Source organism: Zea mays, chromosome 1 (genome assembly GCF_902167145.1).
Source record: "Zea mays cultivar B73 chromosome 1, Zm-B73-REFERENCE-NAM-5.0, whole genome shotgun sequence".
NCBI classification, from domain to species: domain Eukaryota; kingdom Viridiplantae; phylum Streptophyta; class Magnoliopsida; order Poales; family Poaceae; genus Zea; species Zea mays.
The window spans coordinates 13661157-13683805 of record NC_050096.1 but is presented as its reverse complement, the minus strand read 5'-3'; the positions used below and the strand labels follow the sequence as shown (position 1 = coordinate 13683805).

Sequence of the window (22649 nt, the reverse complement as noted above, 5' to 3'; positions counted from 1 at the left end):
AAGAAAAGGATGAATATGTTAGTGATTACATCCGGAGATTCCGAGATACGAGAAACCGATGCTTTCAAATTTATTTAACAGATAAACAACTGCCAGGAATAGCCTTTGATGGATTGCGCTATTATTTAAAAAAGAAAATAGAAGGCATCCGGTTCTTTACGCTAGCACAATTACATCAGAGAGCTTTGGCTTGTGAAAGCCGAAGCAAAGAACTAGTCAAAACAGTTCATCATAATGTTCACATAGTAGAACACAATCAAAGTAGTTCGGACGATGAACCAAAGGAAGTTTACACTACCAAAATAGTTTGGCCCGAACAGGCCAAATCTTCGGCTTGCTCCTCCTTGCAGTCAGTTCAAAAGAAACGACAAGAGGAGATTAAGTTTACATTTAATGTCGGCAAATGTGATAAGATATTCGATGAATTACTAGAAATGGTAACATTAAGATCGATTATACCGTCCCACCCGCCGACGAAATAAAGCGTCGCGCATACTGCAAGTGGCACAACTCATTTTCCCATGCCACTAATGATCGTAACGTGTTTCGACGATAAATCCAATCGGCCATTAACGAGGGACGATTGAAATTTCAGGAGGACACGGAGCCCTTCCCAATGAATGTGATCGACTTTAATGGCAAAAAGGTCCTAATTCGGCCCAGCACAGCCGATAAGGGCAAAGACAAAAGAGTCATCATCGGCAACGCACGGGAGGCCAATGAAAACAACAAAATTTCTTGCAGGAAAGTGGTGGCCGAGAAGACTCCTGATGGAGGGGAGACACTGAGGGTGACTATCACAAACTCCGGCACTGGAGGGCAAGCGCAGACAAGGGGACATGCGCGAGAACCCATACTACGCATCGTGGACGGTCCGGTTCCCAGACGCGGACGGTCCGTAACATCACCACACGGTCCGGAGCGTTCCAGCGGACGATCCGGCAGCGCCGAAGAGCCACGGCGACCACGTACCTTCAAACCACGACGACCAGAAATATATACGTGGAAAACTAACACGTTCAAGGCAACTGGTCGGTTGGTAAAATCCAGCCCGACCTTTGATCAATTATTGTCTAAATATGTGAAAAAGAAGGCCAGCCCCAGCAACCGGCCACCAAAACAACCTCGCTTACCCACCCAGGAGCGACAGCAGGTTAGGCCGATTGGACCACCTCAAAAGACGGGAGGTCATAATGTTCAATTAAGACCTAACGTACCTGCATGGACACCTCCACTCCCATATCTACCTATACCATATCCATATACATACATACCTCCACCATATGTCCCAAATCAAATGTGGGGCATGCCATCATATCCATTTGGGATGCCACAGTACCCCGCCTGGGAGGCACCCCAAACATCTGTTCTTGACAGGTTGACGCCTCCAGTAAAAGACCGATTGAGAGCCCCTCAATATGGTCCACAAGCACAGGCCCAACAAGATTGCCAAACAACTCAGCCCCAAAGGCTGACTAATCTGGCAAGGGGGCATACAACTACAACTTCCAACAATATGATAAAAGGGGACATCATTAAAATAGGAACTACATATGTCGTCGTACAACAAAATAACGAAGGGCCGATGATTTTTGGTGAATCGGCCAACACAAACAAAAAAGAAGGTACGACTGTCAACAAAACAGTCGATCCAAAATACTCCATACACCGATGGTGCCCATCGGGACTGACACGATCACAAAAGCGAAAATTACAGCGCCTCAGAGCAAAGGAGAATCAGGCAAAGGAGGCGGAAAAAATATTCAATGACACGCATCCGCAGTATCCGCCACCACAAAAGAGATGGAGACCAAAGGCCATTGAAAAAAAATCAAATGGTCACAAAGACAGAAAATAAAACAACAACTGTGCAGCTCTCTGCAAGTATGGTAGACAGTCTGGCTATAAAAGCCAGATCATCCACACAAGACGCGGACCGTCCGACCCCTGAGGCCGGACCGTCCGCACTACACCAAGACACCTCCAACGACGTACCGACACCCATGGAGGAAGACGACCTACAAGGAGAAGATCTGGTCGACTATGGAGCTACGCCAGAACACTAAGAAAATTAGGAAAGCAAGATGACGAATTGGTCAGGACCAGTACGACGCTCGGCAGTGTTGGGATTGACAGTTCGATCAGAGCTAAACAGGTCACGTCTGTTGGGTTAACCATCGTGACCAAGACCCTTGTGCACCATCCTAGTAGGTGGCAAGATGCCCAAGAAAGCTGATGTGATCACATCAGGTTAGTTGCTTTTGGTTCGCTCAGCTCCTCCAAAAGGCAGGGGCATATGTTGAGCACTAAATTGAGCCTCGCGGACGGTCCGGCCCTGAGGCCGGACGGTCCGCGGTTCGAACAGACCGTGCCTGTGGACCGGACGGTCCGCGCGTGCGCAGAGCAGATTAGGGTTCTGAGTTTTGTGCTACAGTTGTTAGCTAAATTCGTGGAATTAGCTCGGGAGATTATTTTGTAAAGGATCCAACCCCCCTCCTCTATAAATACAGAGGTATACGTCCGATTTGTAATCATCAATCGAATCAATAACACTTCTATTTCGCATTTATTTCGCAGAAGTAGTTCTAGTCTAGTTCTAGTCTAGTCTTTCAATCCCCAAATTCTTCGCTTCTCTTCGACTCTACGTCGATTAGAGGAGTCTAGGTCGGCCTGCCGAGCCTAGAGATCACCTAGGATCTCTCCTCTCCGACGGGGTCCCTCCCGGGAGCGAGATCCAGGCGCCGCCGGCGATCTTCCGCCGCCCTTGCGCACGCGTGGACCGTCCGGCCTCAGGGCGCGGACCGTCCGACCGTCAGGCAGGAACCCTAGCCTCGCACCAGGCCGCGGACCGTCCGCCCCTGTGCAGATCAGTGGCGGATCCAGAGGGGGGGCAAAGTAGGCCATGGCCCCCCCTCAATTTTATACACCCCTTTATACCTATGATTATTTAGTATTAAGTGTAGAAAAAAATCAAAGTTTTAGATAGTATAAAGTCTTGTTCTAGATCTCTAAAACTAATAGCTAGTTGCTAAAATTACCCAAGAGGTTTAGAATGGATCAACTAATTGTTAGTTATACCCCTCAGATAAGTATTAGTTGTTAGATGCCCCAACCCAGCTAAATCAGTTAACAATTAGCTCTAAAGGTTTAGAACATGGCCTAAAACAACCATGTTATGAGCCTGCTTGCCGGATTCTCTCGATCAAGTCCTTGCATCTACCAGTCTGACTCTAATCTTCCCGACAACACCTAAACCAGTCTGCTCGCTGCCTCGTTTCCGCCGCCGACCCATTCCCGATGTGACGCCACCCGACTTCGCCCCTTTCTGACGCCTCCGTCCTTTGTCCTGTTTGACGTCCATCCGCTCGACAAGCTAGATCTCGCTCGTCGCAACGATATGACTTGTCCCCTGCAGTCGGCGAATTTGGCGAACTAGAAAATCATGGCTCTCATGTGATCTTTTTGGCCCCCCCTAAATTTTCGTCCTGCGTCCGCCACTGGTGCAGATAGTACCGCCGCTGGTTCGTGTTGAGTGATTGGCGTCCTAAAAAGATGTCAACACCACCACTGAAGTATTTTCTAAAATTTAAAACGTATACAATATAATGCAGAAGGTACCATTATATTGTAGAGGTTTAGTTCAGTTTCCCCTTCCAAAAATCCTGGCTCTGTCCTGTACGTGCGGCTTGGTGTTATATTGGACTTTAATTTTTTTTTCGGAGGCCATGTAGGAGGCAACGTTGAAGACTCAGCGCCCGGTGGCCCGGTGGGCAAACGCTTGTTTGGTAGGGTTGGGCGCGCTCTAGCTAATCTTGTATTTGTTGGAAAACTGTTGCGACCCAGAGTGCTTTGTGTTGTGTGGACGATGAAGTGATGGTACCTTGGAAAAGATCATGTGGCGAGATGGGACGTCGTCCTTACTTGGAAAGGCTCGTGTGAACAGTTGAGATCCTCATAGCTCCTTCGGAACTGCGTTCTCCATCCACTCGAGTTTTTCTGAGTCAAAAGTTGAGCGGAAAAACTGGATCAAGCTATGTATCAACTTTTGCATGCACTGTTTCCACTGTTCTCGTCAAGTCGCATTCTTTGATGTTGCATGACTAGTAACTACTACATGATTTTATGTTTTAACTAGCAAGATTTACGTACTGTGCGTCGAATCAATCATTATTAGGGATGAAAGTGATAATCTGAACTGTTAGGACAAATTTAATATTTTAAAATAGATATGTATAAAATTTGATATTGATCTTTTCCTATGTTATCAAGCACATTAGTACAAATATGAATAAAATATTACATACATTGTTTTATGTGTTATTTGGTCCCTACAACATAAATAGTTGAAAAAATTACCGAATTTGTTTCCGAATCCATACCGAAGTTTATATCTATTATTTAAAAAAATATAGGATGAATTTAAGGTTTATCTTTTATAAATCTTTATAAGCTGAATGTTAAAAACAAGAATACAAATTTGTATGGTAGATTCTATATTCTATTTATTCGCAATCAAAGAAAAACGACTAAAAAACTGATTACCGAAAAAATATCGTTTCCGACCGTTTTCATCCCTAATCATTATCATGATCTAACCGAGCCAGACGACGACGTTAGCTGTACGTAGTAATAAGAGCCGGCCGAGATGCGTGAGTACGAAAAACGCAGGGGGGATTGCGATGTCGAACATATAAAGGATCCTGCTGTTTATAGACTTCACAAGAATCTCTTCAATTTCACATGAAAACATTAGTTTTTAATGTTAGAAAAAAAATGCACCAACATACGTATATAGATGACCCCCTATGCAAATAGCACAATCTTGAAAAGAGTGAGACACACACCAAATCGAATTCCATTATGAGGATTGAGTAATAATTAGGGCATGGACACATTAAATCTCTCGCTCTTAATTACTACTATATTTCATCCATTATTCTAAAATACAGGACTTTTTTTTTGTCATGGATGAAACTTCTTTAAATTTGACCCGAGTTAGAAAAATGCACCAACATCTATATATAATATCAAGATGGTTTTTCACTAAATCCATCATGGAATATATGTTGCATTTTTTTTGCATAGTATATATATAGATTTTAATACATTTCTTTTAAACTTGGCTAAATTTACTGAAATCCGACTCATACAACAACATATATCATATATACATTTGTGGGAACAGAGGTAGTTTTTTTTTAAAAAAAAATCAATCGTTGCTGAAGCCTTGAAGCCTGGAGGTAAATAAAGACGGGAATATAGAGAAGCTAGAGGAGCTTTTGCATGAGTTGGTGCTTGGGTTCCACCGTACCTAACGGGTGTCGGCAACAATACAGTCACACATGGGTTTGCACAGACAGAGTTACCGCGCGCCCATGAAAAATCTTGGAAGCGATCTTTCCATGATCGGAAAGATTCGTAACGAGGACGACACCAGCCCAAGCTAAAGTTTTTGCGACTACCATTATTGCCCACGCCCACACGCACCTAGTAAAGCTAGCTCTTTCCAACAAGGAAAAAAAAAAAAAGAAAATATACGCTAGTTAGCTACTACTGCATGCACGCTGTATATATATACGCTGCATGTTTCTGTGCGTAAGCTTCAAGATATATACATATATTTTTTCCCGCAAGAGTTTCTGGGGACCCATAGGCGCGCGCACGCCGACACATGCATATGTATGTCGAATTAGGGCTTATTCGTTTTGCTCTTAATTCATATGAATTAGATAAAATTAGATATATTTTAATCTCAAATAAATCAAAATATTTTATAATTTTTTTTCTAATCTCATCCAATCCACGTGGAATAAGAATAACGTACAAGCACTCAAGCAGAAAAGAAAGAAACTTCAGGCATGACGTACGCATGCATTAGGCATAGATACAAAATTACAAATAAATTCAATATTTGAAAGCAAATGACCTACCAAACCAGAGGTTAAATAACGACCGACCGATCGAGAAGAAGACCGCCAGTGAAGCTATATATCAGTAACAGTGTAAAAGCTGTGCGGACCAAATTAAAGAACCGAAGCATTTTCAATGTTATTCAGTGACAGTCTGAGACTTGGCTAGATCATGATGCATGGAAAGACGATCTAATTTATGACAGTATCAAGGAGCGAGATGCGGTGTTATATATTATACCGATCGAGAGGAGAAGTATATTCCGGTGGCGATTAGTCGTACCTGGAGAAAGAGTTGTCGTTCGATCATATGCATGGGACGGAACGGTTCCTAGCTAGGACAGGCCAACAGAGCGAGCCTTGAGGAAGCGCCGCCGCCGTCGTGGTCGTCATCGTCGTCCGCCGGCCGGTGTATTCGGATCGGAGACGGAAGAGCGACGCAGCTGAGTGTTGAGTTGGGGGGAATGAAGCCTGGTCCGAAACCTTCCACCATCATGCATGGATAGATGCAGGCGGGCATATGCTGCTTCCATGGCATGGATGATTAATTCGCGGTGTTAGGTCTCCAACCAGACAACATTCCCCTCAACTGCCGTACATGAGCGATCGATGATCAAAGAACAAGCTTGATTGTTTGTAGTGGAGAGAGAGAGAGAGAGAGATAAAGAGAGAGTTCATGGAGAGGGAGTTACTTATATGAACGAAGGAGAGAGATTAAGATAAGAGCGAGTGTGAGGGAGAAGTAGCTAGCTAGCTATAGGCGGGCCGGCGGCCGCAGGGAAGCTAGCTTGTTACCGGCCAGGCAAGGTCGGTGCGTGCTTTCCGCGCGCAGCCTTATGGCGCGCAGCAGATGGTGATGGACACACAAGATGCCTCCCCCTCTTTCGCTGTCGTCGCTTTCACACCACATCTTGCACCAACAGCACAGCGAGACCGCATGCATCCTAAGAAGTTCATTAGCTTGCATGCTGATCCACGATCGATCTAGCTAGTTCAGTCAAACAAGCTAGTACGTAGCTCTAGCTCAACCTCCCACAACCGTCCAACCCGACATGACTATGCATGTATGTACCGCCACTAGCTAGGACAAACAATCTACACATCTCCTAATTAAGACGTAGTAGTGTACATATATATGGTACCAAGAACGTCGTTTTGCACGCAGACTGATCGACTAAGAAGCATATATATCAGGTCCTGAACTTTATTTGTTTGAGATGAAACGAAGGCCGGCCGGCCGTGCTAGCTAGCTCTGCAGCGGCGACGCATGCAACGCAAGGCAGAGGTGATTTTATTCCCAAGCAAAGGATTTTCTTTTGCTTTGCACGTACTGCATCCACGCGCAGCTAGCTGGGCGGGCTGCTGCATGGCCTAACGCGCGCGCGCGCCCCAGTTGTTTTGATTCCAAGCTTAGCGCTGAAGAAACTCTCGCCTGCGCAGCAAAGAGAGCTTTTCTCCTTGTGGGGGCTGTCCAGGACGGAGAGGGCAAAAACAGGTGGTAGGAGATGCTCATTTTTTTTTGTGTGGCTTTCAGATGCACCGAGGTGTCAGTACTGCCAGGGAGTGCACTGCCATCTTGTTTTCTCGCTCTTCCTATCAAACTTGACAACCACACACATGTCTCGGAGCGAGATGATTATTGGAGCAGCTAAAATCCACTTACTATTCAATTTTAGATAGGAATGGATTTTAGCCTCTCAAATCCCCTTCGTTTCCGTTGCTTCTAAACATGGCTTTGCTAATGTGGATCACCTGCTTTGATTTTTAATGGAGACCAAAACAGAGCAACACATTTAGAAACCAGAGGCCTTTGTTCCTTCAATATATCCGATAGATAGACTGACCTACATGCTTCAATTAGTATCATTGATAAATTTTTTATAAGGGCAAGTCTTATTTGCTTACTACATGCTTTTAATAACTTCCTTTTCGATGGATGATGCCAAAGGGGAGATGTTTAGAGACCAATGAAAATTATATCAAACACCAAACACCACCAAATTAATTTTTTTTATTCTTCAAGTGGTTTTTGGTTCTTTGGTCTAAAATAGGAAGTAAGTGAATTATGGAGTTAGAGGGAGGCTTAAGTCCATAATCTCACATTATGTGGACACTCATGCATCTTAGCAAATAGATTGCATATTTTCATTCAAATGTTTATTTATGTTTGCTTGCTTTGGTTGTGTTGTCATCAATCACCAAAAAGTGGGAGATTGTAAGGAAAATGGACCCCGGACCATTTAGCTCAATAGGTTTTGGTGTTTGATGATTAACACAACCTGTGGACTAATGCGTTTGCTAGTGTTTATGTTTGTAGTTCACAGTATGCTAAGGTTACTCGGACTAAGGCAATGAGGAAAGCAACACCTTGAAAGAAGACATTATGAAGATCACAAGTGAAGATCAACAATTATCAAGCAAAGTCGAAGAAACGAAGAATAGTGTTGTCACAGATGGACTATCCGGTCGAGGACACCGGACTGTCCGGTGCACCAGGTAACGGTAGTCCGACAGCTAGTTCCAGGTGGCACTGGTGGAGAGAAGCCATAGGACTGTCCGGTGTGATGGTCCAGATTGTCCGATGTAAAAGCCTGTAGCGCCAATGGTCACCTGCGGTGTCAGATCCAACGACAAGGCGCACCAGACAGGGGCACTGGACTGTTCGGCGACCCCATCGGACTATCCGGTGTGCCGCAGAGAGCAACATTTTTTCTCCAACGGCTAGTTTTGTGTTGGGGTCTATAAATACCACCCCATCCGGCCATTTCAAGGGAGCTCAAGCAACATATCAAGACATATAGTAGACATTTCCAAGTGCTCATACACCCAAGTGCTTATAGAATCACTCGGTGATTAGCGTAGGTGCTTTGCAAAGTGCTTAGGTTAGTTAGACCGCTTTAGCGCTTGCTCTAGGTGAACTCTAGTTAGTTGAGTGAGTTTAGATAAACCACGCAACCCCTCGGCTCTTGCGCGAGCCATTGTAATTGTACTGAGTGGTGCGAGACCGTGACAACCGCGTTTGTGCCACGGCCGCTATCTTATACCGGAGGGAACGAGGCCCACGTTTGCATTTAAACTATAAAAATATTTGAGTTGAATATTTAAACAAATTATTTAAACTAAGCAGATATTAAGTTGAAATATTTGAGTTGAATATTTAAACAAATTATTTAAACTAAGCAGATATTAAGTTGAAATATTTGAGTTGATATTAATCACTCTAACAATTATTTATAAAATGCGTAGGTTAAAACTATAAAATAATTTAACTAAATATCCTAGCTAATTAACATTAATTAAACAATTAATTAATTAAAACATGTGGCATGATTAAAACAATATTATTAATATGTACGCAAAATTAATATAAAACTAACACAACTTGAACAGATTAAAATAAATTATTTGACCCAAAAGATATTGCATTTTAAATAAGTTAGTAGAGCTGCATAAAAATAGGTGACATGACACGATCTGATTGGTTAGATCAGTTTGTTAAAGTGAGGAATGTTTGTTTATAAAGAAATGACCTAACTACTGTAAACCCATCATGATTGTATATACTGTTAAATACGTGTTGTATGACAGTCTTGCATGTAAAAATGTGATTATCTATCAGGTGAGAAGTGTCAAGCCTATCACGTTGGAAAGACCCCTAACCTACCACCACCTTACCTTCCAACCAAACCCTTCAACCCCGCGTTACTGCTGGACATCAGGTTTTTTCGCAGATTGACGATGAACCAAAAATTTGATTGACGAACCGGAAGCGCGGTGACGAAGCTCTCGTCGAGCGGGTCACGGTGATGTTCTGGGTTGCCCCCGGAAGATGAACAAACGGTGAGAAATTCCTCACCAGAGTTGTCGCTAGAGTTGGGGAGTGAGTCGAACTTTGATGAGATGGTCATGGCGGCTTATGGTCGCGAGCTTAGCTAACGGCGGGCTGATGTGGCTTGGATGGCGGCGGCAATGGTGGGAGGTTATAAAGGAGATAAGTCTATGGTTTATAACTTGAGTTGTTATGGTGACATGTATTTATATAGACAGAGAGGTGGGCGGTTACATGATAGATTTAATCTGGTAACGTAGTACTATAATAATCCAATTCTACTTAACTGTTAGAATCATATCCTATATGTTTAGTACTCTAACTATCTTTTTCCAATAAAATTGTTGTCATATTTACACTCCTAGAGCACCAAGCATATTAGACCTCCAATTTAAATAAATTTTAGAATTTTTTTATTTAAAATTTAAATTAATTTGGGGTGTTACACGCGAGTTGAAAGGAGGATTTTCTTAATATCTTATTGCGATATCCTAATTTCTATCGACTCTATCTAAAGGACGTCGCGTACAAACAAACAAGACAAAACAACCAAACATACATCAATATATTATATTAGCCCATATTTTATTTCTAATTATAGGCGATAGAGCCAACTATTCTTGCTTCTGTATGATAATACCTATATAAAGAAAAAGACTTGTGATCCGAGAAGGTAGAAAGTCATTGTTTGGATAGATCATAACTTGTACATTAAGTAAATATGAATTTTGAAACATAGTCAAGAAACTTATAAAAACACATTTATGATTATATTATGCAAGGGCTTCTACGCTCTACCACGACCTTTTTCTTTTTCTAATTTCTGCTTTCTATTTTAAATTTAAATTTCAAGTCTAATTTAGAGCTAAGTTGAATTTTCTATTTCATGCATAAATTGTAATAAATAAAAACTCAATACAAATGAAAAGCATTTTTATTAATTAATTTATCTATTTAAGTAAATGTTTCAAACAATACATATAATTTAAGTAGGAATAATTCATGTAAGATATTTTACCATAATAATTATTGAAAAAAATAATTCAAACACGTAGTCAAAATTTTATATTTAACATTTATTTAACTTTTAGGAAAATAATTTTAATTTATAACTTTATTATAAAGACTTTTTAAATTTTAAATTTTTAGATAATTTTTTTGAATCCTAAAAATAGGATTTTAGTGTGTTACATTGATCATAATACTTGCCTCCGGTCATAATGTATGATGTGCTCGAGATTGGATCAGATTGTAGGCCTGGTTCGAAGTAGTTTGTACTGCACACAGATAGGAAATATCGCGTTTGTCGTATTGCTAGTCACAACAAGCTTGAGCGCTCTGATGGTATGTGTGATAGGTGCCTGGTTTCTTGCACTACCTCGGGTGGTAAAACCTGTAACCTAACAAACATCAATGCCAGGGATAAGGTGAAGGATCGGTCGAGATCTAGATACAAACAACTCTGCCGTTGTTGTTCAGTGTGGTTCTAGGAGAAATGGGATTCACACATGACACATGCTACCTGAGGTTTCCAGATGATGATATGAGCAAATTAAAACAAAGAAGCATAACCATGCCTAGTGTTGTGCATTCTTCAAATCACGACTCTGATCACTTGCCGCATGAAGGATACAGAGAACCGAAGGTTGGCTACAAATCTTAATCTACGGTTCACATCTCAGATACTGATGACGATGAGAGGAATGCGGTACTTAATGAATCTATGGCTCTTTGAATGAGATGACTTCTAGCCCCAGAAGCGGCACACAGATTGATGAGTACCGACAATACGATGCTAGTGGTATGACACCATTTCTTGATAGGAACAACTCAATTCTGGATTCATTTGATGTTGATGTCAATGGCTCAATGCAACTAGCAGAGATGTTGACGGTCCGCGACCTGTAACAGAGGCTTGGGTTCCCTGCCTGACGGCCGGACGGTCCGTGCGTGCGCAGGGGACGGCGAAGGTCGCCGGCGGCACCTGGATCTCGCTCCCGAGAGGGACCCCGTCGGGGAGGAGAGATCCTAGGTGATGTCTAGGCTCGAGCAGACCGACCTAGACTGCTCTAATCGACGTAGAGTCGAAGAGAAGCGAAGAATTTGGAGATTGAGAGACTAAACTAGAACTAGACTAGAACTAATCCTAATTGCATAAGATAAAAACGAGAAATAGACTTGATTTGATCAATTTGTGGGGGTCCAATTGGCCGTAGCCCTTCATCTATATAAAGGGGGAGGTCTGGTCCACTTCAAACTGTTTCCCGAGTTAATCCCGTGGTTTTAGGTAACAAATCCCGCGAGAAACTAGGAACCCTAACTGACTCTGCGCACGCGCGGACCGTCCGCGCCACCACCGCGGACCGTCCGGACCGCGAACCGTCCGGCCTCAGGGCTGGACCGTCAGCACTGCTCTTTTTAGCGTTCAACATATGCCCCCTGCCTTTTGGTGAAAGTTGACGAACCAAAAGCATATGAACTAAACCTGATGTAAGTCATCGACTTTTTAACATGGAGATCATTCAATAAAGCACCAATGTATAAAGGCCGTTTCAGATTGTATCCTTCTCGGCCATGACCATTTGGTCAATGGATCGAAAGGAATAGAATGGAGGTGCCCCCTAGTCTGGATAGACAAAGGGACTATATATATATCATAGATTCATCATCGTACCATTCCATGTTTGAACAGGATAATATACCGACAATGAGTAAACGGGTTGAAAGTACCCTGGTCTCATAGGATGAATATGCGATGCTTGTTGTGTCGCCTTTCGGCCCGTTTTGTTTACCCGCTTTGTTTTAGCAGGTGACCGAGGTTTCTTCGTTGACCGATCATGTAGAATGGTCTTCTTGCTAGCATTCTTGGAGAGCAACTGATCAAAAGTAGAGTCAGTTTTGATCAGCCGACCATATGTGCTTTGCCGTTGCGTCTCTTTCCCTTTTAAGACTTTGTGTGGAGGCTGACGCCTTTGGCCATAGGCGGATTGTCCGGCAGAGTTAGCCGAACCGTCTGTCTGAGCACCGGACAGTCCGCACGTAGGTGCCATACCGTCTGTGATGCTCAGGCCAGGCTGTCGTGCTTGGCTCATTAATTGTGCCTGCCCCCCGGTGCCTCCGGACTTTTTAGCCTTATCGTCCGGAGCCTTTCGAGCAATCTCCTTTTGCGATATATTTGACGTGCGAGGATCGTCAATGATGATGTCTTTGCTTTTGCTTTTATCGGCCATTTCGGGCCGAACTAAGACCTTTTCGCATGCGACATCTATTGTATTAACAGGAAATGGCTGTGTGTCCACTTGCATTTCCTGAAAAGCCAACCGGCCCTCATTTATGGCCGATTGTACCTGTCGACGAAAAACATTACAGTCATTGGTGGCATGGGAAAAAGAATTATGCCACTTACAATAAGCACGTCTCTTTAATTCATCTATAGGAGGGATATTATGAGTTAATTTAATGTTGCCATTTTTAAGTAGCTCATCAAATATCTTATCGCATTTGGTAACATTAAAGGTAAATTTAATCTCTTCTTGTCGATTCTTTTGAACTGGTTGTAAGGAAGAACATGCTGAAGATTTGGCCTTTGTTGGCCAAATAAACTCAGCGGTATATACATCTGCGGATTCATCATCTGAACTATCATGCTCTATTAGATGTATAGTACAGGCGGTCGATTTTGATGTCCCTTTAAATCGGCTTTCACAGGCTAAAGCCCGCTGATGTAGCTGGGCTATCGAAAAGAACTGGGTCCCATCTAATTTGTCTCTTAAGTAGGATAGCAACCCATTAAAAGCTAGCTCTGCTAGCTCTTTGTCTGCAACATGGATTCGAAAGCATCGGTTTCTAGTGTCCCGGAACCTCCGGATATAATCATTAACCGATTCTTCGCGTCCTTGTCGGACTGAAGCTAAGTCAGTTAATCCTAATTCATATTCCCCGGCAAAGAAATGTTCATGAAATTTATTTTCTAACTCATTCAAGGAATTAATGGAATTAGGAGGCAGGGTGGCGTACCATGCAAAAGCGGTACCAATAAGGGATAAAAAAATAACCGAACACGAAATGCTTCTCCATCAGCTAATTCGCCTAGGTGTGCTAGGAACTGGCCTATGTGTTCGTATGTGCTTCTCCCATTCTCACCAGAAAACTTAGAAAATTCCGGTATCCTTGCCCCTTGTGGATATGGGACAGTGTCAAACCGGTGATTATATGGCTTTTGGTATGATTGCCCTACTCTGGCTACACTAACTCCAAACTTATCTCGAAATAGTTCAGTCATCTCTTCCCTAATTTTCTCCATTGCACCCGGTGGTAGACCACCGGATCCTGGGCTGTGGGGCTCATTTGGTCGGGTATTAGTATACCGACCATCTTGCCGTGACCGATCGATAGTGTTGATCGGTCTGTGATTGTATGGTGTATTATGGTTTAAATATGCAGAGGGCGAAACATACTGCTACTGTGGTGTGTAATAATTTGGTGCGTGGTGTGCAACAGCAGGTTCTGTATATGTGTATCCGGTTTGTACGGTGGTACATCCGAACTGGCCGGTCGTGTTCGCCATTATTGGGGCGCCACGCGGTAGCCCTGGTACAGCCCCGGACTGTTCGGTATAGAAAGCCGGACGGTCCGCGTAAGGGTCGGACGGTCTGGGTAGAAGCTTGGACGGTCCGACCGCGTCCAGGGTCGCGATCTACCAAGCAGGGACGACGACGGTCCTAGGGCGGCCCCGGACTGTCCGGTAGAGCAAACCGGACGGTCCGTGTATGGGCCGGATGGTCCAGGCAGAAGCTCGGACGGCCCGACCGTGTTCAGGGGCGCCGATCTGCCAAGCAGGGATGGCGGTGGTGGTACTTGCCCTAGATATGAGTTCATCGGCATACCATATAATGGTTGGGGCTGCAAATGCCCATTTGTTGCCGATGTATTAGACATAGATATCCTGTTACTAGTCTCATATGATGGAAAACTAGGAGCAACATACTTCTCCAACGTATGCGTTAATTTTCTAATTGACTCTTCTAACCCTCCAATCTGTTGTTTCATTTGATTCTGCTGATAATCTACATATTGTTTGATAAATTGGATGTCGTCGGGTTTACTTACGTTGGGGACTTGAAGCGAAGATAGAAGAGATGCGATGTCGGTCTCTCCATGTTTGACAACTTTCTGGTGGCGATCCACCATGTATTGTGATAAGAATTTCTCCTTCGCTTGACGCATGTAGTCCTCGTATTGCTGTTGCTCATCGGCCGCCAGACTTTCAACAGCCGGCTTCAGGATATTGTCCGGGGAGATATCAGTGTGATCTTTAGAATCGGCCATTTGAGGGCCTGATTTTTAGTAGATCTAAACACCTTCCCCGGCGGAGTCGCCAAAAGTATGTTGGTGTCTTTTGGGGGCGCCAATCACTCAACACGGACCGGCGGCGGTGCCTTCTGCAGAGGCGCGGACGGTCCGCGGCCAGGGACCGGACGGTCTGCGACCTGGAACATAGGCTTGGGTTCCCTGCCTGACAGCCGGACGGTCCGTGCCCTGGGGCCGGACGGTCCGTGCGTGCGCAGGGGGCGGCGAAGGTCGCCGGTGGCGCCTGGATCTCGCTCACGGGAGGGATCCCGTCGGGGAGGAGAGATCCTAGGTGATGTCTAGGCTCGAGCAGACCGACCTAGACTGCTCTAATCGACGTAGAGTCGAAGAGAAGCGGAGAATTTGGAGATTGAGAGGCTAAACTAGAACTAGACTAGAACTACTCCTAATTGCATAAGATAAAAACGAGAAATAGACTTGATTTGATCGATTGGTGGGGGTCCAATCGGCCGTAGCCCTTCATCTATATAAAGGGGAGGTCTGGATCCACTTCAAACTGTTTCCCGAGTTAATCCTGTGGTTTTAGGTAACAAATCCCGCGAGAAACTAGGAACCCTAACTGACTCTGCGCACGCACGGACCGTCCGCACCACCACCGCGAACTATCCGGGCCGCGGACCGTCCGGCCTCAGGGCTGGACCGTCCGCACTGCTCTTTTTAGCGTTCAACACCTTGCAAAGATTGGAGGAAACCCTAGGCATGCCCTCCACAAATGAACTTGATATGGGTGGTGCAAATGATGCTCTACACAACAGTCTATTGAGTGTTCGCTCGATGAGCAGTAGCCAGTATATAGGAAATTCAGAGCTGGAGAGTTCACCATTGCCTCGGGGAGGACTTGATTAGTGAATCAATTTCTTCTCAGCACAACGGTGATAATGAATGAATCTATTAAATACGTGCTCAGGGACAGTCACGCAAAAGATGAAAATGAATCTGTTGAGAAGCAAAAGAATATCACTTCATGTTCCCACTTAGATGATGGAAATATCCATACTACGAAAAGTGTTAAACATGACATTTCTCTCCTCAATGCAAGATTCAAGGCACTTGAAGCTGATCAGGATTTTCTCAAGCAAATACTAAGTTCTCTTAACGTTAGCAGTGACGGAGTACAATGTATCCAGGAGATAACCGGTCATTTGCGAGAACTGCGAAGAATCATGGCAGACCAAAGGGACATGGCAGTTTTATGAGGTCATGACTGATCCCTATGAAGGTAATTGTTTTTATTTTAACGGTTAGCGACATTAGTTTTGAATGTCTTAGAGCAAGTTGTGGAAAATGAAAATACACAGTATCTTCAAAAATCATTGATCGGCCAGTATTTCAGTCAAATTTTCTTCAAGTTGCTGAACTCGCATAGGGGACACCTGTTGGTCACTCACAATCACAGCTGTATCCCTGAGCAGTTGGCATTGCTTGATTATACTCCATCTGTTCCTCATTAAAATTCGTCTTACCTTTTTACTGAATTTATACAATAATTAATATATGTGTTCTCTCTCTAATTCATAATTATCCATATGAATATGGACATATATAAATCTAGAACTAAAACAACTACTATTTTGAGACGTATGGAGTATATTTTTTCTTTCCAATCTGCAGTAGCAAGTAGGAAATCTCATAGTATCATCATCATTTTATTGAATTATATTTCCCAATCTAAAGGATTTTGAACCAACCTCTTGTTTCAGTTTCTACCATCGTTGAGCCGCTACCGCTACTGCACCATGATGGAGAACTTTGTTAGCTACTGCTAGGGAATGGAGAAGAGGAGAGATCTAGGGAAGAATGAGAGGAAGACGAAGGTAGCAGAGAGAGGAGAACGAAGGCAACAGGAAGCAGTTCTATTCAATATTCAGTGAATGTGTTTCCTTCCCTTCTTCCCTAGGCAAGATATATGTATCAGGTTCATTACGTACACACAAACGCCACACCAGTTCGCGCACGCAGGCGCTACGCCACACACACGTTTAGGCTCACTTCGGCCTGCACACGGACATTGGGCCGACGCATTCACTTGGGACTGGTTGGTTCTCTCACATTGCTGACATTTCCCTCGCCTTGAGAACCTGCTTGACCCCAAGCAGGCATGAATTGAAAGAACTACTGCAACACTTCACGATCTTCCCATGTCGCTAATTCTTTGGGTAGCCCAGACCATTCCACCAGCACTTGCTGCACTTGGCGATGACCTTTTGTTACTCCTCGGGTCTGCAACACCTGAATTGGTACGTTGAAATCAGGTAGTGTTATAGGTAAGTCTGAATGAGCAGTACCCTGAAAGCCGGCTGCCAACTTCAATTAGGAAATATTAACCACCGGGTGGATACGACTTGATGCTGGCAATTGGAGACGGTACTTGCCCTCAAGTCGATGCAACAGATGCAAACCGCCAGGGTCCCATAGCACTTGTGATTCGGTGGTGTAAGGCCTCAGCCTTGGTCCATAGACATACTTTGCGTTTGGTACTGTTGACACATCAATGAATAGGTGGTCCCAAGTTACAACTAGGTGGCCTAGAAGAACTGATAACGAGATTAAGAATATCTAGAACTCAAGGGTCAAAAAGAAGCTTTGGCAGAAAGGCATTGATCCGAACACCCACAAGCCTTTGGCCGAGGTTAAACACAGCAAAGCAGATCCAACTAGCAGTACCGAATGAACCTCTGAGTCCAGTGATGTTGACGCTTCAAGTGATGTTGCACTTGGTAACTTGAGCCATCTTCTCAGCGAGACAGCACAATCACCAGAGCTGCTGCCAGTGCTCGGTAAGTGTTGCAAAGAAACTACTAGCTTGACACATCTAAGGCTGCTGTCAGCTACTCGATAATTCACAGTACCCATGGGTTCTTGGCCCTCAATGCGCAACAGTCTATACTTATAAACATCAAACCCAGATTTTCCACGGTCGAGCCAGTAGTCAACAACCTTGTAGTGCCACCAAAAGCTAACCGAGAAACTGGTGGGAAGAGATCTGACGTAGTGCCACCATTTAGTAGGGATGTAAAGCAGGTCGCCCTCTACCAATATGCAGTCAATGAATTCCAGGCTTTCAACCGTTGGAAACTCCTTCAAATCAATGTTGTCAAGGTCTACCTGACTGGTACTGCTTAGCATAGTCGCTGTGTGTGGATACGAGTCCCCAGCTATGACAGCACGATAGAATCTAATATACTTCTTGCCCAAGACCTGAGCTAAGATGTTGTGATGTGGATCATGGTGCAATGGTGCCACTGTCTCCTCTGGACCAAACCAAGCATTAAGTGATTGGAGTTCCCCTGCACCAGCATAACAACATTCGGTAACCATCATGTATTCACTGAGCTCTTTTAACTGCTCAAACCATGGATGCTGAGCACGATATGTCAAGTTTGATGAACAGACAATTGACGTCATTCTATCCAGCAACTGAGAAAATGTGATCAGCTCCTGCTTCCACTCACGACACACGTAATTTTTCCCAACTTCAACAGCGAAAATATGATCTCCAACGATCTCCTTGAGGTACTCAATGTCATTCCATTTTGTCCTTGCAAGCCAATGATCGATGGTGCCACTAATTATGATGGGGGTGTCGCACGAAAAGTAATTACATATGAATTCCTCCAAGGAAATGCATGATCGCCTCTCAACTTCCTTAGAGGATAAAGAGTTCGCTTGAAGAATTGTCAGTACCTTACCAACAGGACTTCTTCTTGACTTGATAGCATGGATTACACGAATATCAATACCATAAGCCATGAGCGCGGGTGTGAAGCCGATGCTATTGTTGAAGACGTTGTCGGTGCAGGATGACAATTCCTCAAACACCTGATGTGCACCTAAGCTGGCATGCACCAGAGACATCGAGCTCAGCATGGCAAGGCTTGGAACTGAAGCACCTGGAAGTGTATGTACCAGTGATGTGTGGAGGATTGTGGATGTCGAGATTGATATGGTAGTAAGAATTCCGTCCTCGGTGCTGATCGAGTGGCTGATGCCGAACGAGAGCCCGTACTCCTTGGAATAGGACTCCGGATCCGCCTGCTCGAACTCATCGGTGTTGTACGCGTCGCCCCCAAATGGTGACTGCAGCTGCATCTTCTTCCTGGCAGGGTTCCTGTAAGAGTAGGAGAGAACTTTGGGGCAGGAGCTACACAACAGTCGACGCGTTCCTCTGCTCGAGACAGCAAAGTTGACGGGCAGCTGGAATAGACTGACGCAACTGGAGCAGATGACGAACAGAGCGCCACGTAGCACTGGCATGAAATGGTCCCCACCAACCAGAAGGAGGAAGGCGTCACAGGCTCGCATGACTTCGTCTGTTGGTGGTGACTCGAGCTCCTGGAGGGCGGCATGGTCGCGGCGGGCGAGGCAGGTGAGGCGGCTGAGCGTGTCCGTGGGGATGGCGTCGAGGGCATTGGCAACAACGTTATCGCCATCGAAGAGCCCGCCCCAATTGTCGGCGACGATGGATGGCACGGTGTAGTGCTGCTCAATTGAGTCCTCACCTCCGTCGAAACCCCCGCCCCAGTTGTCGGCGACGATGGCGATCCCAACGGCCACAACCGGGGTCGACGGCGTGCTGGCAGACGCGGTGGAGACCCGAGTGACCGCATCAGCTTCGATCTGACCCAACAAGGCGTCGACGACAGCATCTGCGGCGGTCAAGTGTGCTGCAACGTCTGTGCGAAGGTTGGAGGAGAAATCCGCCATGGATTGGGCGGCTTCAGCCGACCGGGACTCGAGAGCGCTCTCCCGAGTCTCCCGCTTGGCGTCGATGGAGTGGAGGCGCGTGTCCAACTCGGCGAGCAGGGAGCGCGTTTGGTTCGCTAGTGCCAGCGTAAGCACCGAATCTGTCCTCGAGGAAGGATCCATGGCGACGAATTGTCGAGGATCGAAACCTCTGATACCAATTGTTAGCTACTGCTAGGGAATGGAGAAGAGGAGAGATCTAGGGAAGAATGAGAGGAAGACGAAGGTAGCAGAGAGAGGAGAACGAAGGCAACAGGAAGCAGTTCTATTCAATATTCAGTGAATGTGTTTCCTTCCCTTCTTCCCTAGGCAAGATATATGTATCAGGTTCATTACGTACACACAAACGCCACACCAGTTCGCGCACGCAGGCGCTACGCCACACACACGTTTAGGCTCACTTCGGCCTGCACACGGACATTGGGCCGACGCATTCACTTGGGACTGGTTGGTTCTCTCACATTGCTGACATTCCCCTCGCCTTGAGAACCTGCTTGACCCCAAGCAGGCATGAATTGAAAGAACTACTGCAACACTTCACGATCTTCCCATGTCGCTAATTCTTTGGGTAGCCCAGACCATTCCACCAGCACTTGCTGCACTTGGCGATGACCTTTTGTTACTCCTCGGGTCTGCAACACCTGAATTGGTACGCTGAAATCAGGTAGTGTTATAGGTAAGTCTGAATGAGCAGTACCCTGAAAGCTGGCTGCCAACTTCAATTAGGAAAGATTAACCACCGGGTGGATACGACTTGATGCTGGCAATTGGAGATGGTACTTGCCCTCAAGTCGATGCAACAGATGCAAACCGCCAGGGTCCCATAGCACTTGTGATTCGGTGGTGTAAGGCCTCAGCCTTGGTCCATAGACATACTTTGCGTTGGGCACTGCTGACACATCAATGAATAGGTGGTCCCAAGTTACAACTAGGTGGCCTAGAAGAACTGATAACGAGATTAAGAATATCTGGAACTCAAGGGTCAAAAAGAAGCTTTGGCAGAAAGGCATTGATCCGAACACCCACAAGCCTTTGGCCGAGGTTAAACACAGCAAAGCAGATCCAACTAGCAGTACCGAATGAACCTCCGAGTCCAGTGATGTTGACGCTTCAAGTGATGTTGCACTTGGTAACTTGAGCCATCTTCTCAGCGAGACAGCACAATCACCAGAGCTACTACCAGTGCTCGGTAAGTGTTGCAAAGAAACTACTAGCTTGACACATCTAAGGCTGCTGTCAGCTACTCGATAATTCACAGTACCCATGGGTTCTTGGCCCTCAATGCGCAACAGTCTATACTTATAAACATCAAACCCAGATTTTCCACGGTCGAGCTAGTAGTCAACAACCTTGTAGTGCCACCAAAAGCTAACCGAGAAACTGGTGGGAAGAGATCTGACGTAGTGCCACCATTTAGTAGGGATGTAAAGCAGGTCGCCCTCTACCAATATGCAGTCAATGAATTCCAGGCTTTCAACCGTTGGAAACTCCTTCAAATCAATGTTGTCAAGGTCTACCTGACTGGTACTGCTTAGCATAGTCGCTGTGTGTGGATACGAGTCCCCAGCTATGACAGCACGATAGAATCTAATATACTTCTTGCCCAAGACCTGAGCTAAGATGTTGTGATGTGGATCATGGTGCAATGGTGCCACTGTCTCCTCTGGACCAAACCAAGCATTAAGTGATTGGAGTTCCCCTGCACCAGCATAACAACATTCGGTAACCATCATGTATTCACTGAGCTCTTTTAACTGCTCAAACCATGGATGCTGAGCACAATATGTCAAGTTTGATGAACAGACAATTGACGTCATTCTATCCAGCAACTGAGAAAATGTGATCAGCTCCTGCTTCCACTCACGACACACGTAATTTTTCCCAACTTCAACAGCGAAAATATGATCTCCAACGATCTCCTTGAGGTACTCAATGTCATTCCATTTTGTCCTTGCAAGCCAATGATCGATGGTGCCACTAATTATGATGGGGGTGTCGCACGAAAAGTAATTACATATGAATTCCTCCAAGGAAATGCATGATCGCCTCTCAACTTCCTTAGAGGATAAAGAGTTCGCTTGAAGAATTGTCAGTACCTTACCAACAGGACTTCTTCTTGACTTGATAGCATGGATTACACGAATATCAATACCATAAGCCATGAGCGCGGGTGTGAAGCCGATGCTATTGTTGAAGACGTTGTCGGTGCAGGATGACAATTCCTCAAACACCTGATGTGCACCTAAGCTGGCATGCACCAGAGACATCGAGCTCAGCATGGCAAGGCTTGGAACTGAAGCACCTGGAAGTGTATGTACCAGTGATGTGTGGAGGATTGTGGATGTCGAGATTGATATGGTAGTAAGAATTCCGTCCTCGGTGCTGATCGAGTGGCTGATGCCGAACGAGAGCCCGTACTCCTTGGAATAGGACTCCGGATCCGCCTGCTCGAACTCATCGGTGTTGTACGCGTCGCCCCCAAATGGTGACTGCAGCTGCATCTTCTTCCTGGCAGGGTTCCTGTAAGAGTAGGAGAGAACTTTGGGGCAGGAGCTACACAACAGTCGACGCGTTCCTCTGCTCGAGACAGCAAAGTTGACGGGCAGCTGGAATAGACTGACGCAGCTGGAGCAGATGACGAACAGAGCGCCACGTAGCACTGGCATGAAATGGTCCCCACCAACCGGAAGGAGGAAGGCGTCACAGGCTCGCATGACTTCGTCCGTTGGTGGTGACTCGAGCTCCTGGAGGGCGGCATGGTCGCGGCGGGCGAGGCAGGTGAGGCGGCTGAGCGTGTC

The 22649-nt window shown here is 45.3% G+C and overlaps 2 protein-coding genes, 1 long non-coding RNA gene and 1 other non-coding gene across 5 annotated transcripts; all 4 read right to left on the bottom strand.

The window, feature by feature from the left end:
- Positions 1-3708: 3708 nt before the first annotated feature.
- LOC115032966 (MIR166gHG) lies at positions 3709-6572 on the bottom strand. Of its 2 annotated transcripts, NR_163740.1 has the most exons (2): positions 6193-6572; positions 3709-3996 (listed from the first exon to the last, which is right to left on the bottom strand). It is a non-coding gene; the product is annotated as an MIR166gHG (long non-coding RNA). The 2 variants fall into 2 exon arrangements; NR_163741.1 differs by lacking the exon at positions 3709-3996 and having other exon boundaries at positions 6024-6572.
- Positions 6369-6494, bottom strand: MIR166g (microRNA MIR166g). Its single transcript, NR_121043.1, has one exon. It is a non-coding gene; the product is annotated as a microRNA MIR166g (primary transcript).
- Positions 6573-17567: 10995 nt separating the features above from the next.
- LOC103631760 (uncharacterized) lies at positions 17568-19230 on the bottom strand. Its single transcript, XM_008653159.2, has one exon. The coding sequence runs from the start codon at positions 19195-19197 to the stop codon at positions 17665-17667; it is 1533 nt and encodes a 510-aa protein (XP_008651381.1). The 5' UTR covers positions 19198-19230; the 3' UTR covers positions 17568-17664.
- A 1955-nt stretch (positions 19231-21185) lies between these two features.
- LOC103644446 (lysine-specific demethylase JMJ30-like) lies at positions 21186-22385 on the bottom strand. Its single transcript, XM_008667652.1, has one exon. It carries the CDS (start codon positions 22350-22352, stop codon positions 21186-21188), a length of 1167 nt encoding a protein of 388 aa, XP_008665874.1. The 5' UTR covers positions 22353-22385.
- Positions 22386-22649: the final 264 nt, after the last annotated feature.